The sequence below is a fragment of the Oscarella lobularis genome, chromosome 18 (assembly GCF_947507565.1).
Source record: "Oscarella lobularis chromosome 18, ooOscLobu1.1, whole genome shotgun sequence".
NCBI classification, from domain to species: domain Eukaryota; kingdom Metazoa; phylum Porifera; class Homoscleromorpha; order Homosclerophorida; family Oscarellidae; genus Oscarella; species Oscarella lobularis.
In genome coordinates this window covers 1,248,035-1,264,455 of record NC_089192.1, presented here as the reverse complement: position 1 = coordinate 1,264,455, position 16,421 = coordinate 1,248,035, and the positions used below count along the sequence as shown (strand labels likewise).

At 44.6% G+C, this 16,421-nt stretch overlaps 3 protein-coding genes and 1 long non-coding RNA gene across 4 annotated transcripts; 3 read left to right on the top strand and 1 right to left on the bottom strand.

Annotated features, from left to right (window-relative positions):
• Positions 1-1,589: 1,589 nt before the first annotated feature.
• Positions 1,590-4,274, top strand: LOC136197864 (contactin-5-like). The gene is made up of 9 exons (XM_065987726.1): positions 1,590-2,307; positions 2,366-2,410; positions 2,460-2,512; positions 2,571-3,051; positions 3,104-3,155; positions 3,205-3,267; positions 3,322-3,396; positions 3,448-3,720; positions 3,776-4,274. The coding sequence occupies exons 4-9, from the start codon at positions 2,821-2,823 to the stop codon at positions 4,060-4,062; spliced, it is 981 nt and encodes a 326-aa protein (XP_065843798.1). The 5' UTR covers positions 1,590-2,307; positions 2,366-2,410; positions 2,460-2,512; positions 2,571-2,820; the 3' UTR covers positions 4,063-4,274.
• A 190-nt stretch (positions 4,275-4,464) lies between these two features.
• Positions 4,465-8,600, top strand: LOC136198138 (hemicentin-1-like). Its single transcript, XM_065988054.1, has 11 exons — positions 4,465-4,974; positions 5,025-6,152; positions 6,203-6,254; positions 6,305-6,367; positions 6,419-6,511; positions 6,568-6,837; positions 6,901-7,173; positions 7,222-7,488; positions 7,538-7,567; positions 7,616-8,158; positions 8,212-8,600. The coding sequence occupies exons 2-11, from the start codon at positions 5,895-5,897 to the stop codon at positions 8,598-8,600; spliced, it is 2,238 nt and encodes a 745-aa protein (XP_065844126.1). The 5' UTR covers positions 4,465-4,974; positions 5,025-5,894.
• A 2,521-nt stretch (positions 8,601-11,121) lies between these two features.
• LOC136198137 (protein sax-3-like) lies at positions 11,122-13,885 on the top strand. Its single transcript, XM_065988053.1, has 10 exons — positions 11,122-11,555; positions 11,603-11,654; positions 11,701-11,763; positions 11,818-11,892; positions 11,944-12,216; positions 12,275-12,547; positions 12,597-12,857; positions 12,905-13,441; positions 13,497-13,593; positions 13,708-13,885. The coding sequence occupies exons 1-10, from the start codon at positions 11,319-11,321 to the stop codon at positions 13,883-13,885; spliced, it is 2,046 nt and encodes a 681-aa protein (XP_065844125.1). The 5' UTR covers positions 11,122-11,318.
• Positions 13,886-15,591: 1,706 nt separating this feature from the next.
• LOC136198113 (uncharacterized) lies at positions 15,592-16,408 on the bottom strand. Its single transcript, XR_010672668.1, has 3 exons — positions 16,340-16,408; positions 16,043-16,287; positions 15,592-15,988 (listed from the first exon to the last, which is right to left on the bottom strand). It is a non-coding gene; the product is annotated as an uncharacterized lncRNA (long non-coding RNA).
• Between the last annotated feature and the right edge of the window lie 13 nt (positions 16,409-16,421).

Sequence of the window (16,421 nt, the reverse complement as noted above, 5' to 3'; positions counted from 1 at the left end):
GTCATCAAGAGACAGCTATTCATCTCAAGTTCTCAAAGATCACGTATCTCTTACAGTTCTAGGTACTGCACACTTTCTGGCAATCTTATTTTACACAATTTTCTGTGTAGGAAAGCCAGAGATCAAGAGTTTTATTCTAGGTACACAGCTTTTTTATACTTCTATTCTTTACATCCTTTTTATGTAGAGAAGCCAAATGCAACGGATGTTCAAGGTGAGATTATCTACGTGTGTCCCGCTGATAACATCATGTGCCTCGCGGTGGGTCCACCGTTACCTACTGTCACATGGAAGAGACACAACAAACAATTGACGAGTGGACGTGGCAGCACAACGTTGCAAATTAGTAGTATTATTCCCCATGAAGGAGCATACTCATGTCACGCAGAGAATCAGTTTGGTACTGATGAAAATCGAGTCATTTTATTAAACGCCCTTTGTTTTATTGATCGTCCTCCTAAAACTCTTCATCTCGAAGTGGGGGCAAAGGCGGAAGTGCACTGCAGTGCTGCATTGGGAGGAATGTCCGCGGACGTCTCCTGGAGTCTTCCCAAATGTTTCAGCTGCAATAGCAAGTATCAGTCTAGCGCTCGTAACATTGGCAATGGTACTCTTCGCTTTGTCTCCGCAAAAATTTGGGACAGCGGTGTTTATCACTGCACTGTAAAAGCTAAGGGAGCAACTCGGACGGCAAAAGTAAAGATATATGTCGGAAATCAGCCTACAGGTAATACAATTTAAATCGCGCAGACTTTTTATTGAGCGTATGGCCAAAATTTAGTGGAAGAGTGGGCATTGCGTACAGACAATTGCGGAGGATTTCGTCAGTCAACTTATGACCGTCAAGTTTTCTATGCCGTATCGGAATCAAATACTTGGTCCAAGACAACGGTTTATTCATGTCCATGTGGATATTATTGGGCTAGTACCCAAGATGGAATAAGAATTTTTGGTTCAAATAACAACTGGTCTGGAATAAACGTGTACGCTAGTCAATGTGGTTGGAGTGGCTACGTCTACGGAGGATCCAATAGATACTACTTTCGATTTCGAGACTCTGCATCAACCAATGCTTACAAACACGCTGGTAGCCATGACGAATATAAGGTTGCCTACTCTTCATCTACTTCCCTATTTGCTGGAATTGTCTGCCTGAAAGAGCTTGCCTGAATTACTTTTGTAGAACCTTTCGTCAGTGACTATGTGTCTATCGTTCCCTCTAAAATTCTTCGAAAGTCAATTCCGATCGTTTCTGCAGAGTCTTTCTCTACGATTCACTCGATTTTCTATGAACGCCAACGAGGCAACAAACAATTCCGTGGCTTTCGCAATGAGAAACACCGACTCCTGACTCGCCAACGAAATATCCGAATCACTCTTCCCAAAAGAAGTCGCGACAATTTCTCCTGTTTCCATCAGCAGAAGGAGCAGCCTCATCGTACACTCTCTCCTCGTGCACTCTCTCCTCGTGCATTCTCTCCTCGGTCACCTCCAGCGCTTTAGTCGTCGTCCGTCGCCGGGCCCCATTTCGCCTAGTGTAGACTACGCATGCGTGTCTTTTCCGTCGTCGTTTTAGGTCGCAAAGAAGCTTCTCCGTTCGTTTTAACGCGACGCGGTCCTTTTTTAGACTAGTTGCACTGTCTTTCGAAACTACGAGGACAAAGGAGAAGTCGAATTAGACGCAAGCGCGCGGTGGGATTTGGGCTGCACGCTGTGTGGGATCGTACTGGCCTCAAAGGAGAAAAAGGAGATCAAGGAATACGAGGTGCGATTTGTACAGTTCCTTTGCTGGGAGTCCTAGGGCAGGAATAATATGGGCCAAAATGATCTAAAGGCAATGTTGGACGTTGTGGAGAGAGAGAGAGGTGACACTGATCCAATACTCGTCTGTGTCGAAATCAACTACTCGGTCCACGACAACGGTTTATTCATGTCCACGGGGATTTCACCATATTCTTGACTCTTGCCACAAGAGGAGTTGCAGCAATTTCTCACATCAGCAGAGGCTCGTCGTGCACTTTCTCCTAGGTCACCAGTCACTGTCTCATTTTGCTGGAGAGCATCTACGATCTACGCATGCGATTTTGTCGTCGGAGTTGTCTGTGTTCCCGCCTCCGATTCTTGTGAATCCTGTTTGCGCACGTTGGGCTCAAGGCGATGAGTACCAGGTAAGCAGGACTTCACTGCCGACACGAAGAGCCTCGTCTATCTGACTCCATTCGTTTCTCTTCTGCTCTTCGCGGGCAATTTTCTGTGGCTTGCTAAATTTACTGCGTGATAACGGTTAATGACCTTGCGGTAAAGCAGGTATGGCAAGGGAGTGCAGCTAAATTTAAAATTGTATATTGGATAATTAATTGTAGAGCTCTCAAAGCCGCATGCACTGAAAACCAGGAACTTTGCATAGAAGGTATGCTGGAACAGCTGTGCACATTCCTGTACCACCTTTTTTTGGTAAGACCTAAAGACAATACTAGTCGTAAAGGAGAAAAGGGAGATCAAGGAATCCGAGGTACGAATAGCAGTGTGTACAGTACAGTTCTTTTAAAAGTGTTCTGCCTCAACTTAAGTTGCTGTACTGGGACCGAGAAAAAGCTATGTTGTTGCCAAATATCCTAGCACAAGTTTGCCCTTCTAACTTCGCTGGAATCGTTTGTCGCAAGGAGAGTGCCTGAACTGCAGACGTTACACTATTTTCCAACGTTTTCTTTGTCACTGTGTGTCCCCTACAGCGAGCAGTTCAAACAACACTCTAAAGCCCTGCGGTCACTTCGTGATTGGTGGAGCGCACGTGAGCATCCTTTGTAGTTGAAGAGAACAATGAGCAAGGAGACGACCCCCCTCAAAACGAAGGCTTTCATTTACGGCACACCGCTCGTTTCCCTACTTCTGTTTGCGGGCAACTTTGCTTGGCTTGTCCAGCTGCAGTCGACCGTAAATTTGAGCTGCGGTCTCTGCAAACATGAGCTTCCTGACTCACTCTCTGGCCGAGCCAAGCGACAGTCTGATTCGGGAATCACGGATGCTTTTGGAAGAATAGCTCAACTTCAGGTAAGGATACTGCAGCATCAAACAATGAAATAGACCCCGAGGCTTTCACCAGCTTGAAGCTCTGAAAGCTTCTTGTCAGTCGAACGAGACACTGTGCGTTCAAGGTGAAAGAGCTCGCGACTATTAGACAGTTTGTTTGATCTAAAGTTTTAGGACCCAAAGGCGACCCTGGGTCACAGGGTAGACGAGGCGAAAAGGGAGACAAAGGACCACAAGGTGATAGCCATATTGTGTAAACAATTGTAGCCTATTTACGTTACATTTCTACAGGTCCTAAAGGACCAAAGGGAGACAAAGGAGATCCGGGTCCAAAAGGAAACTCGGGTCCTTTGTCAATTAGCGTTGGTGATTCGCATCTCTACAATTTTACTGTATTCCTGACCTTTGTTCTTCAAGTCCCTCCCACGTTTGTTTTCAAACCTAAAGATGTTGTGGGAGTTAGAGGTGGAACGGCGGGGTTTGAGTGCAAAGTAACTGGTTTTCCCAAGCCGACGATATATTGGCGAAAAGCAGGCAGCAAACAACTTCCACCAAACGCTCATGTATCCGTACATTACCGGAATAAGCTCACCATTACTAATCTCCGTCAACACGACGAAGGGCAATACATATGTATCGCAGAGAACGTATTCGGTGTAGCAGAGTCGCCTGCCCAGCTCTCTATTCACGGTCAGTGATGTCATGACTAGTAAATCGTGGCAATCGAATTTGTGTGTTTTTCTAGCGGCTCCTAAATTTATACTCGTTGGACCTAAGCGTTTGACAGTACTTCCAACAGATCCTGACGTCGTCTTACCTTGCAAGGCATCAGGCCACTCGCCACCTAAAATTAGCTGGTCTCGGCATGGAGCGCCTTTGCCAAAAAACTCTTTGGTCTCAAATTGTAGTCTTGTGATCTTTAACTTTTCTAGAAGAGACAACGGGCGCTACATCTGTCGAGCTGAAAACATTCACGGACATGTGACGCATTCAACAGATGTATCAGTTTATCACGGTAAAGATCACTACTAGTAGAAGGTCGGATTGTTGAGAGTCTCTCAACAATCCATGGTAGAAGCATAGACTAAATAATCCTAATTTAATCTGTAGAGATCATTCACGGACTTGAAGTTATCAACAATACCAAAGCTTCCCTTAAATGCACTATTTGTCAGTTCAAGATCTTCAGTTTTTCTTGGAAGAGAGAGGACGACAGAGAACTGCCTATAAACAGAACGGAAATAACTACATGCACATTAGAGATTTCTCCAGTATTTATGCAAGTACACGTGCAAAGCGTCATCAAACAACAGCTATTCATCTCAGGTTCTCAGAGATCAAGTGCGTCTCACTGTTCTAGGTACGATTTCACTTCTACACTTTTACTTTACGAGTTTTGATCGGTAGGAAAGCCAAATATAACAAGCTTTAAAGGCGAAATTAAACACGTCCTTCCTGGCGAAAATATTACGTGCTGCGCGGTTGGCCCACCGTTACCAACTGTCACATGGATGAGACACAACAGAAAGTTATTGAATGCAACTTGTTGCGCCACGTTGCCATTTCATGGCATAACGTATGAAGGCGAAGGAGCATACACGTGTCACGCGGGGAATCAACTGGGCACGGACAGAAAACAGGTTGTCGTTCTTTTTGAAACTGGCTTTATAGAACGACCTCCAAAGAATTTGCGTCTGAAAGTTGGGCAGAATGCATTAGTGCATTGTAGTGCTGCTGCCCAAGGCACATTCGTTAATGTCTCATGGTCTTTCGTGAGATGTAGCAGCTGCAAAACCCAAGCTCTCGACTTGGGCAATGGGACTCTTCGGTTTGTTTCAGTGGAGACGCGACACAGCGGACGTTACCAATGCGTTGCAAAAGTGAACGGAGTACTCACAGCCACAGTTTACGTAGACGTCGAAGGAGGGAGTGATCGTCTGACAGGTATGCACCAGTAGATCATTTTGCGTGATAAATAACAAGTGAAAATTTAGTTGAGCAATGGATGTTACGTTCAGACCGTTGTGGGGGCTTTCGCCAATCGACATACGACTCGCGAGTTTTCTATGCTGTTTCAAAATCAACTACTTGGTCAAAGAAAACGTTTTATTCATGTCCACGTGGTTATTATTGGGCTAGTACCAGAGATGGATTAAGGATTTTTGGTTCAAATAACAACTGGTCTGGTGTATACGTTTACCTTGGTCAATGTGGTTGGAGAGGCTACGTCTACGCAGGATCCACCAGATACTTCTTTCGATTTCGAGACTCTGCATCAACCAATGCTTACAAACACTCTGGTAACGATGACGAATATCAGGTTCAGTACGATTCATCTAATTCCTATTTTTCTGGAATCGTCTGCCTGAAAGAGACTGCCTGAGTTACCTTTGTAGAACCTTTCTTCAGTGACTATGTGTCTATCGCTCCTTCTAAAAACGCGAGTACGTCACGTTTCTGCAGAGTCTTTCTCTTCGTTCCACTCGCTTTTCTATGAACATCCTTCGCCAAGGAGGTGACAAACAACTCCGGCGTTTTTGCAATCAGAAACACCGACTCCTGATCGACTCGCCAACGAAATATCCGGATCAATTTTCACTTCACTCTTCCAAGGAAAGTCGAAACAATTTCCAACCATCATCCGATAGAGACTCCTCCTCGGTCACCTCCATCGCTTCAGTCGCTTCGTTGTCCGACCATTTCGCCGGAGAGAAACTGCTGTAGATGTACACTGTTGTATAGAGCTACTGTACGCATGCGTAGAGCGATTTTGTCGTCGTGACCGCTACGTGGAGCTTCGTGCGAACCGCCCGCACAGGTAATTGTTTCACTCCTCCGATTCTCGTGATATCGAGCTCGAGACAATGAGTAGGCAGGACCTCCCTGGCAGCACAAAGAGCCTCGTCTACGTGACTCCACTCGTTTCTCTTCTGCTCTTTGCCGGCAATTTTCTGTGGCTTGCTAAACTGCAGACAGCGGTTAACGACCTTTCAAGAGAGAACACGGAGATTCTTCTTACTATTGGGCTTCCATCTGATGTCAGCATATCTGAGCCAGATCGAATCAAAAGGCAATCCGATCTCGGATTTGGGGATCTTTTTAGTCAAATTGCAGTAAAGCAGGTATGGCAAGGAGAGCAACTGAATACGCATTGTATATTGGGTAATTGTAGCTCCAAGCTCTAAAAGCCACATGCACAGAAAACCAGGAACTTTGCATAGAAGGTATGCTTGAACGGCTCTGGGAAAGTTCTTCTAAACCTTTTTGTTGGTAGGACCTAAAGGTAATACTGGTCCTAAAGGAGAAAAGGGAGATCAAGGAATCCGAGGAATACGAGGTACAAACAGCAGTACCTTTATTCTTTTACTTACCAGAAGCCTTGCTGCAGGTACAAATGGCGCAAAAGGATCTAAAGGCGATATTGGACTTCGTGGAGAAAAGGGGTCAAAAGGAGACGCTGGTTCAAAGCTTATTCCCGTTGGTATGTTTCTGATTTTTACTTGCTAGTGTGATTTCGTATTGTCATCTTCATTGTAGATCTCCCTCAGTTCATTGCAAAGCCTGTTGATACAATTGGAAAACAAGGCGGTCAAGCTGTGTTCGAATGCAAAGCTACCGGATATCCTAAGCCGGCTATTCACTGGAGAAAACAGCATGGAGTTGTTCCTAGTCGAGCTGGAATATTACCAGATCATCGTCACAAATTTGTAATCACAGACTTAAAGCTAGAAGATGAAGGAGTGTACGTGTGCGTCGCTGAAAGCGTATTCGGTGTAGCAGAGTCGTCAGCGCAGCTCTTTATTTACGGTCAGTGAATCACTGATGCCATGATTGGTAAATTGTGACAATCGAACTTGTGTGCTCTTCTAGCGGCTCCGAAGTTTACAAGCGTTGGACCCAAGCGTTTGACAGTTCTTCCTACAAAGCCTGCAGTTGTCTTGCCTTGTAAGGCATCAGGATATCCGCAACCTAAAATTCGTTGGTCACGACACGGAGCGTCTTTGCCACAAAACTCTTTTTTTCACTCAAATGGTAGTTTGGTGATTTCTGAGTTTTCTAGTAGAGACAACGGGCGTTACGTTTGTCGAGCTGAAAACAGTCACGGACATGTGACGCATTCAACAGATGTGTCAGTTTATCACGGTGATAATAGCTTGGAAATGGGTAGAATAATTCTAAGTTAATCTGTAGAGATATTTCACGGACTTCAAGTCATCAACAATACCAAAGCGTTTATCATCTGCACTATTTGTCCGTTCAAGAACTTCAGCTTTGCTTGGAAAAAAGACGGCAAAGAGTTCCCTATAAACAGAAGTTACAGAACGGAAATAACAAAGTGTGCACTGGAGATTTCTCCAGTATTTATGCAAGATGCTGGCAATTACTCGTGCGTGGCCTCATCAAGAGACAGCTATTCTTCTCAGATTCTAAAAGATCACGTATCTCTTACAGTTCTAGGTATTATATGCGTTCTGACATTAATATTTATTTAACAAAATTGTTGCAGGTAAGGCAGAGATCAAGAGTTTTGTTCTAGGTACGTAGCAATTTCACATTTCTATTCTTGACAGGCATATTTATGTAGAGAAGCCAAATAAAACAGATATAATTCAAGGCGACATTATCTACGTCTGTCCTGGTGATAATATCACATGCCCCGCGGTTGGCCCACCGTTACCTACTGTTACATGGAAAAGGCACGGCAAACAATTGACAAGTGGACTCGGCAGCGCCACGTTGCAAGTCAATAGTATCCTCGATGAAGGAGCATACTCATGTCATGCGGAGAATCAGTTTGGTACTGATGAAAAACATGTTGTCGTTTTATTGAGCACTTTTCGTTTTATTGAACGTCCTCCCGAAACGCTTCATCTCAAAGTGGGGGAAAAGGCGAACGTGCACTGCAGTGCTGCACTGGGAGGAAATTCCGTGGACGTCTCCTGGAGCCTTCCCAAATGTCTCAGCTGCAGTAGCTACTATAAATCTAGTGCTCGTGATTTAGGCAACGGCACTCTTATTTTTGCCTCTGCAAAAATTTGGGACAGCGGTGTTTATCACTGCACTGCAAAAGCTAAGGGAGTAACTCATACGGCAACAGTTGAGATTAATGTTGGAAATCAGCCCACAGGTGAAATAGTTTTAATCGTTCAGACTTTCATTAAATTCATTGACAAAATTTAGCGGAAGAATGGATGTTGCGTACAGACAATTGCGCAGGATTCCGCCAGTCAACTTACAACCCTCGAGTTTTCTATGCTGTATCAAAATCAATTTCTTGGTCTAAGACGACCGTGTATTCATGTCCACGCGGATACTATTGGGCTAGTACCCAAGATGGGATGATAATTTTTGGTAGAAATGTCAACTGGTCTGGTGTATTCGTCTACCATGGTCAATGTGGTTGGAGTCAGTACGTCTACGGAGGATTCAGTAGATACTACTTTCGATTTCGAGACTCCGCATCAAACAATGCTTGCAAAAGCTCTGGTAACTATGACGAGTATAAAGTTGAGTACTCTTCATCTACTTCCAATTTCGCTGGTATCGTCTGCTTGAAAGAGACTGCCTGAGGTACTTTTGTAGAACCTTTCGTCAGTGTATGTCATTTTGTCTATCGTTCCCTCTAAAAACGCGAGCTGTCCAATAACTTCTATAGTCAATTCAACGACTCGTTTCTGCAGCGTCTTTCTCTTCGCTTCATTCGCTTTCCTTTGAACCTCTTTAGCCAAGGATGCGACAAATAATTCCGTCGCTTTTTTAATGAGAAACATCGACTCCTGACTCGCCATGCAACGAAATATCCATTTTTACCATAGGTAGTGTAGAGTCGTTCCGGTACTTTCGGACAACATGTAGTTCGGACAGTTCTTGTGCGCGTTGGAGACGCTAGATCCAAACCGCTTTTGGCTGATCTTCTTTCTTGTTCCCTTAGAGATTACTCACTAAAGTTTCGGCTGGATCGAAAGAGCCATCGCTAGATGACACGCCATTATTCGAGCAAGGTCAGTGACACGTACTTTCGGACACCCACATGCGATACGGACAGAGCGATTTTCTTCAAGATAATCAGAAGCAAATAGGGAAAGTTATATACCGTTGGAAAGCTCTTTCTTTGCTCTTTCATCCTATATTAATTATTTAATTTAATTTGAATTGGTAATTGAATTACAGAATTTTAAAAATTGTCAAATTTTTGGCAATTTTGGACACATTTGATAACGTTATTTTGTTGTAAAGCAAGCTCAGAAAAACTGAAAATTCATAGCTGTCAAGCTTTCTTTGCATTTCTCGAAAATAGCGTTTAGCACAGGTGCACTGGCGCTATACTCAGAAAAAGCAAGTTGACATGCAGTTAGCTGGCATTAGTAACTCTTAAATGCTCTAGGAAAGGTCAGAAAGTAGCTTGGTGAATGGCCAGACTTTTCTCTCTGGCTATCTGCCACCTTCCATCTGTGCAAACGCTATTTTTGAGAAATGCAAAGAAAGCTTGACAGCTATGAATTTTCAGTTTTTCTGAGCTTGCTTTACAACAAAATAACGTTATCAAATGCGTCCAAAATTGCCAAAAATTTGACAATTTTTAAAATTCTGTAATTCAATTACCAATTCAAATTAAATTAAATAATTAATATAGGATGAAAGAGCAAAGAAAGAGCTTTCCAACGGTATATAACTTTCCCTATTTGCTTCTGATTATCTTGAAGAAAATCGCTCTGTCCGTATCGCATGTGGGTGTCCGAAAGTACGTGTCACTGACCTTGCTCGAATAATGGCGTGTCATCTGGCGATGGCTCTTTCGATCCAGCCGAAACTTTGGTGAGTAATCTCTAAGAGAACAAGGAAGAAGATCAGCCAAAAGCGGTTTGGATCTAGCGTCTCCAACGCACACAAGAACTGTCCGAACTACACGTTGTCCGAAAGTACCGGAACGACTCTATTCGTCACGCTGGAGAGAAACTAGGCATGCGCGAAGGAAGACTCTCGACTATCTGTCGTCGTCAGTCGTCGTCGTCGGAGTTCTCCTAGGAGTAAAACTGTTCAGCTTCAGTACGTGGACGAAGCAATTCCCAAAGTAGATTCTATTGCACGTGGAGCTGCGCGCGAGCTGCCCGCACTCGTGATATCGACCTTGAGACGACGATTACGCAGGACTTCACTGCCGGCATGAAGATCCTGACGCCACTCTTCTCTTTGAGGGCAATTTTCTGTGGCTTGCTAAGCTGCAGATAACGGTGAACGACCTTTCAAGAGAAAACACGCAGATCGGATTGCCTTTTGATTCGATCTGACTCAGATTCAAGCTTGCTGACATCAGATGGACGACAAAAGTACGAAGAATCTCCGCTCGGGTTGGGTGATATTGCAGTTACGCAGGTATGGCAAGGAAGCATAATTGGATCAGACTTAATTAATATCTGATTGTATATTGGGTATCTAGATGTAGCTCCAAGCTCTGAAGCCACATTCGCATAGAAGGTATGCCGGAACAGCTGTGTAAGTCCTTTTACAGCCTTTGTTGGTAGGACCTAAAGGCAATGTCGGTCCTAAAGGGAGATCGAGGAATCCGAGGTACAAACGGCAGTATGTACAATTCTTTTACTAGAAGCCCTACTTTAGGTAAAAATGACGCTAAAGGATCTAAAGGCGATATAGGACCTCGTGGAGAAAAGGGGTCAAAAGGAGACGTTGATCCAAGGATTTTTACCGTTGGTACGTTTCTGATTATTTTCTTGCTAGAGTGATTCTGTATCGTCATCATCAATCTTGTAGATCCTCCTCAGTTCATTGTAAGGCCTGTTGATACGATTGGAAAGCAAGGCGGTCAAGCTGTGTTTGAGTGCAAGGCTACTGGATATCCTAAGCCGGCTATTCATTGGAGAAACAGCATGGAGTTATTCCTAGTCGAGCCCTACTACTGATTTAATTAATTGCTTGCTTGCTTTTCTCAGATAGTTTTGCAATATGTGAAAGAACCAAGTGGGTGTAGACGCTGAAGGTGCCGCTTTCATTTTACATGTATGTGCAGCCGACGTGGGACACCTGCCTATTGTGTACTGGGGGAAATAGAGAGACAGGGCTATCTCTCTTTCTTTATGTCGGTGGAGGTGTGGGGCACGTGAGCTTGTAGTCGGCAGTACGCCGTTGTTTAGTTGAGCAGAGCGTCGTTGTTTAGTTGAGTAGAGTGCCGTTGTTTATAAAGTTGAGAATGACGGTACACCGTTGCTTAGTCGCGAATAAGAAGAGCGCTATTGTCGCCAAAGAGACAGGACGTCGTCTAGTCGAGAGCAATGTGCAAGGAGGCAATTCCCTTCACAACGAAGGCTCTCATTTACGGCACGCCGCTCGTTTCTCTACTTCTGTTTGCAGGCAACTTTGCTTGGCTTGTCAAGCTGCAATCGACTGTAAGTTTGAGCTGCGATCAGGGCAAACTCGCCGAGAATGAGCTTGATCCTCTCTCTGATCGAGCCAAGAGACAGTCTGATTCGGGATTTACAGATTATTTTGGGAAGATAGCTCTACTTCAGGTAAGACTAGCGTCAAACAACGAATTAGACCCTGAGACCTTCACCAGCTTGAAGCTCTGAAAGCTTCTTGTCAGTCTAACGAGAAGTTGTGCGTTCAAGGTAGAAATCTCGCGATTTTTGCCTAGTTTTTTATCGAACGTTTTAGGCCCCAAGGGTGATACCGGGTCAGAGGGTCGACGGGGCAAAAAGGGAGACCAAGGACCAAAAGGTGATTGTCGTGTTGTGTAAACAATTGTAGCCTATGTACGTTACATTTCTAAAGGTCCCAAAGGACCAAAAGGAGACAAAGGAGATCCGGGTCCAAGAGGAAACTCGGGTCCCATTTCAATTAGCGTTGGTAATTCAAATCTCTACAGTTCCACTGTAATGCCAAAATTTGTTTTTTAAGTTCCTCCCACATTTGTCTTCAAACCTAAAGATGTCGTGGGAATCAGAGGCAAAACGGCGGAGTTTGAGTGCAAAGTAACTGGTTTTCCCAAACCGGCGATATACTGGCGAAAAGCAGGTCGCGAACAACTTCCACCAAACGCTCAAGTATCCGTACATTACCGGAACAAGCTCACCGTTGCTAATCTTAATCAAGACGACGAAGGCGAGTACATATGTGTCGCAGAAAACGTATTTGGTGTAGCAGAGTCGTCAGCGCAGCTCTTCATTCACGGTCAGTGATGTCATGACTAGTAAAATTGTGACAATTGAATTTTCGTGTGCTCTTCTAGCGGCTCCTAAATTTACAGACATTGGACCCAAGCGTTTGACAGTTCTTCCTACAAATCTTGAAGTCGTCTTGCCTTGCAAAGCATTAGGATATCCGCAACCTAAAATTCATTGGTCACGCCACGGAGCGTCTTTGCCAGAAAACTCTTTTTTTCACTCAAATGGTAGTTTGGTGATTTCTGAGTTTTCTAGTAGAGACAACGGGCGTTACGTTTGTCGAGCTGAAAACAGTCACGGACATGTGACGCATTCAACAGATGTGTCAGTTTATCACGGTGATAATCGTACAAAAAATGATAAACTATTCTAAGGCATTCTGTGTAGAGATTAATCACGGACTTGAAGTCATCAACAATACCAAAGCGTCCCTCAAGTGCACTATTTGTCCGTTCAAGAACTTCAGTTTTTCTTGGAAGAGAGAGGACGGCAGAGATCTGTCTATAAACAGAACGGAAATGACTAAATGTACATTGGAGATTTCTCCAGTATTTATGCAAGATGCTGGCCAGTACACGTGCATAGCGTCATCAAACAACAGCTATTCATCTCAGGTTCTCAGAGATCAAGTGCGTCTCACTGTTCTAGGTACGACGTCACTTCTACACTTTTTCTTTACGAGTTTTGATCGGTAGGAAAGCCAAATATAACAAGCTTTGAAGGCGAAGTTAAACACGTCTTTCCTGGCGAAAATATTACGTGCTGCGCAGTTGGCCCACCGTTACCAACTGTCACATGGATGAGACACAACAGAAAGTTATTGAATTCAACTAGTTGCGCCACGTTGCCATTTCATGGCATAAAGTATGAAGGCGAAGGAGCATACGCGTGCCACGCGGAGAATCAACTGGGCAGGAACAAAAAACAGGTTGTCGTTCTTTTTGAAACTGGCTTTATAGAACGACCTCCCAAGAATTTGCGTCTGAAAGTTGGACAGAATGCATTAGTGCATTGTAGTGCTGCTGCCCAAGGCACATTCGTTAATGTTTCATGGTCTTTCGTGAGATGTAGCAGCTGCAAAAGCCAAGCTCTCGACTTGGGCAATGGGACTCTTCGGTTCGTTTCAGTGGAGACGCGACACAGCGGACGTTACCAATGCGTCGCAAAAGTGAACGGAGTACTCACAGCCACAGTTTACATAGACGTCGAAGGAGGGAGTGATCGTCTGGCAGGTATATACCAGTAATTCGTTCATTTTGCGTGATAAATAACTAGTTGAAAATTTAGTTGAACAATGGATGTTACGTTCAGACCGTTGTGGGGGCTTTCGCCAATCGACATACGACCCTCAAGTTTTCTATGCTGTTTCAAAATCAACTACATGGTCAAAGACAACATTTTATTCATGTCCACGTGGTTATTATTGGGCTAGTACCAGAGATGGACTAAGGATTTTTGGTTCAAATAAACCTTGGTCTAATGAGTGTGTTTACTTTAGTCAATGCGGTTGGAGTGGCTATGTCTACGCAGGATCTACTAGACGCTACTTTCGATTTCGAGACTCTGCTGATACCAATGCTTACAAACACGTTGGTACCCGTGACGAGATTCAGGTTGAGTACACTTCCACTACTTCCGATTTTGCTGGAATCGTCTGCCTGAAAGAGACTGCCTGAATTACTCTTTTAGAACCTTTTGTCAGTGGCTATGTGTCTTGTTGTTCTTTCTAAAAAAGCGAGCTGTTCATGCAGTTTCTTCGATAGTCAATTCAACGTCTCGTTTCTGCAGTCTTTCTATGAGCCTCTTTACCCAAGAAGGCAACCAACAATTACTTCGCTTTTTCGAAACACTGACTCCTGACTCGCCAACGAAATCCGGATCGGATCCTTTTTCGCAAGAGAAGTCACAGCTCTCCTATTTAATCTCTGGTCCCAGCGTCACGTATCGTAGACTACGCATGCGCGGCCTTAATTTCGTCGTTTTAGCTCGCAAATCTGTTCACGAAGTCCTTTTTAGACTAGCTGCACTGTCTTTTAAATCTTCCTAGGAGGACAATAGGCGCAAGCGCGATTTGACTGCTCGATGCGTGGGATCGTTTCTCCTACTCGTGATCCTGTTTGCGCACATCGAGCTCGAGAGAGATGAGTAGGCAAGACTTCGCCAATTTCCTCTTCTATACGTGACGCCGCTATTTCTTTTCGGGCAACTTTCTGTGACTTGCTAAAGCTGCAGATAACGGTGATTGACCTTTCAAAGAAAAACACGAACATTCTTCGTACTTTTGGACCTCCATCTGATGTCAGCATGCCTCAATCGGAGTCAGATCGAATCAGAAGGCTATCTGCGATCTCGGTTTCGTGATCGATCTTTCTAGTCAAATTGCGGTAAAGCAGGTATGGCAAGGGAGAGCAACAGAATTTAGAATTGTGTATTAAGTAATTGTACAGCTCCAAGCTCTACAAGCCACATGCACTGAAAGCCAGGAACTTTGCATAGAAGGTATGTTGGAACAGCTGTGCACATTCCTGTAGACTAGTGGGTACAGTACAGTTCTTTAATTAACTTCAGTTCCTGTAGTGGGACCGAGAAAAAGTTTGTCAAATATCCTAGCACAAGTTTGCTCTACAAAGCGTCGGCGTTCCCAAAAACGGATCTCTTCGCATTGTGAAATCTCTCAGGAGCATATATGTCGCGCTGAAAATGAGCACGGGTGCGCTGAAGCCTGAACACGTAGCTGCTTTAATTAACACTTTTTTGCCGTTTAGCTTCAGACGGAGAAGTTGTGAGCTACTAGGCTGCTGCACCCCCATTTCAGAAGGGTACACGTTCTCATTAATTTCCCCGCGTAAATTTTTTTGTCGTGTAGTCGCTCTCCCAATCTGACGAGGCAGACGCAGCCATCCCTCTGTGGCCAAGAGCGATAAATAGGCCGTACCTCTGCAGAGGCTATAGAGCGCCTCCCCACGTAAGGCAGGGCACTGGTGGGTAATATCAGTGACGTCCCTTGGAATTGCACCTGTGGGTGGACTGACATCCCAGCTGCCACTTTCACAGTCCAAGGCTCCGAGCCAAGAGGTTAAACGGGCTCACCCTCCGCAGGGGAGTACGGAGTTGGCCCCGCGAGTCTTTGACTCACAGCAGGCGCCCGTCTGGCCTTACCCGTTTGGGGTGAGGGGGCGGATGGAGGAGAGGGGGAAACTCTGTTCGTTTTAATTTTGTACATCCGGGACTTTATTAAATAAAATTTGAACATGATGCATCTACTTGTTTATCATGCGATCCTAGCTATGGAGAGAACGCGACGAAGCTCGACTCTAGAAACTCGGTCTCTCAGACCAAGTTTCAAGTGAAGCTCTTGCCAGAGCCCCACGCGTGTCTATGCTGTAATATGCGCCCACCAAAACAGTACGAGTACTAAATCTATATCTAAAAGACTTAATCTATAAAAGTTATTTTCTTTGTCAATTTGCATCCAAGTTGGTGAAGGCCCTGGTCACAGTTGTTTTTGAATAAAAAGATGAGCCGTGATCTGGTATTCGACTACACGCATCTTATTAGTCAGTTTCCTTGAACTTGCTTGATCGGTTCCCGGAAATTACCTGATCTGGAAAACAGTTTGATTTAGCAAACGCGTCTGATACTGATAGTACAACTGGGGCTTTGAAACAAATAATCTTATCGATACATGCCTTGCCTACAATTGGACTCCTCCACAGCAAATGTTACCAATGGGTTGTCTGTCTTTTTATTTTTCTCAGGAACTCTCCTTGACTTATAGTCTAAGGGAAGAACCCGTGCATAAAGGAAAGATTAAAATGCGCAATTCAATTTACCATAGAAGACGTCTACGGTAAATTGAACTGTGCATTTTCATCGGTCAAGATTGACAACCATTTTCATGACATATCGTCACCTTTTGCTTAGATACGTGGGCGACGCTGCGCATGCGAATGATTACTCGTGCACGCGTCTGATCTCTGAGCACTCTCGCTAAAAAAACGCGACCGAGTTGCGGTGGAATGAGACGTTCTCCGCCGCGCCGGCGACTTGTGCGGAAGGAAAGGGGTTCCAGGGCTCCCTACGGTCATCGCGCTTCAGATCGGACTTATTCGAGGCCACTTTTCACTTACCGTGAAGAACAACCGTCGCAAACGCGAGCAAAAGCCTACGAAAAAGAACTGATGGAGGAAACGAATATGGGCATGCGTGCTA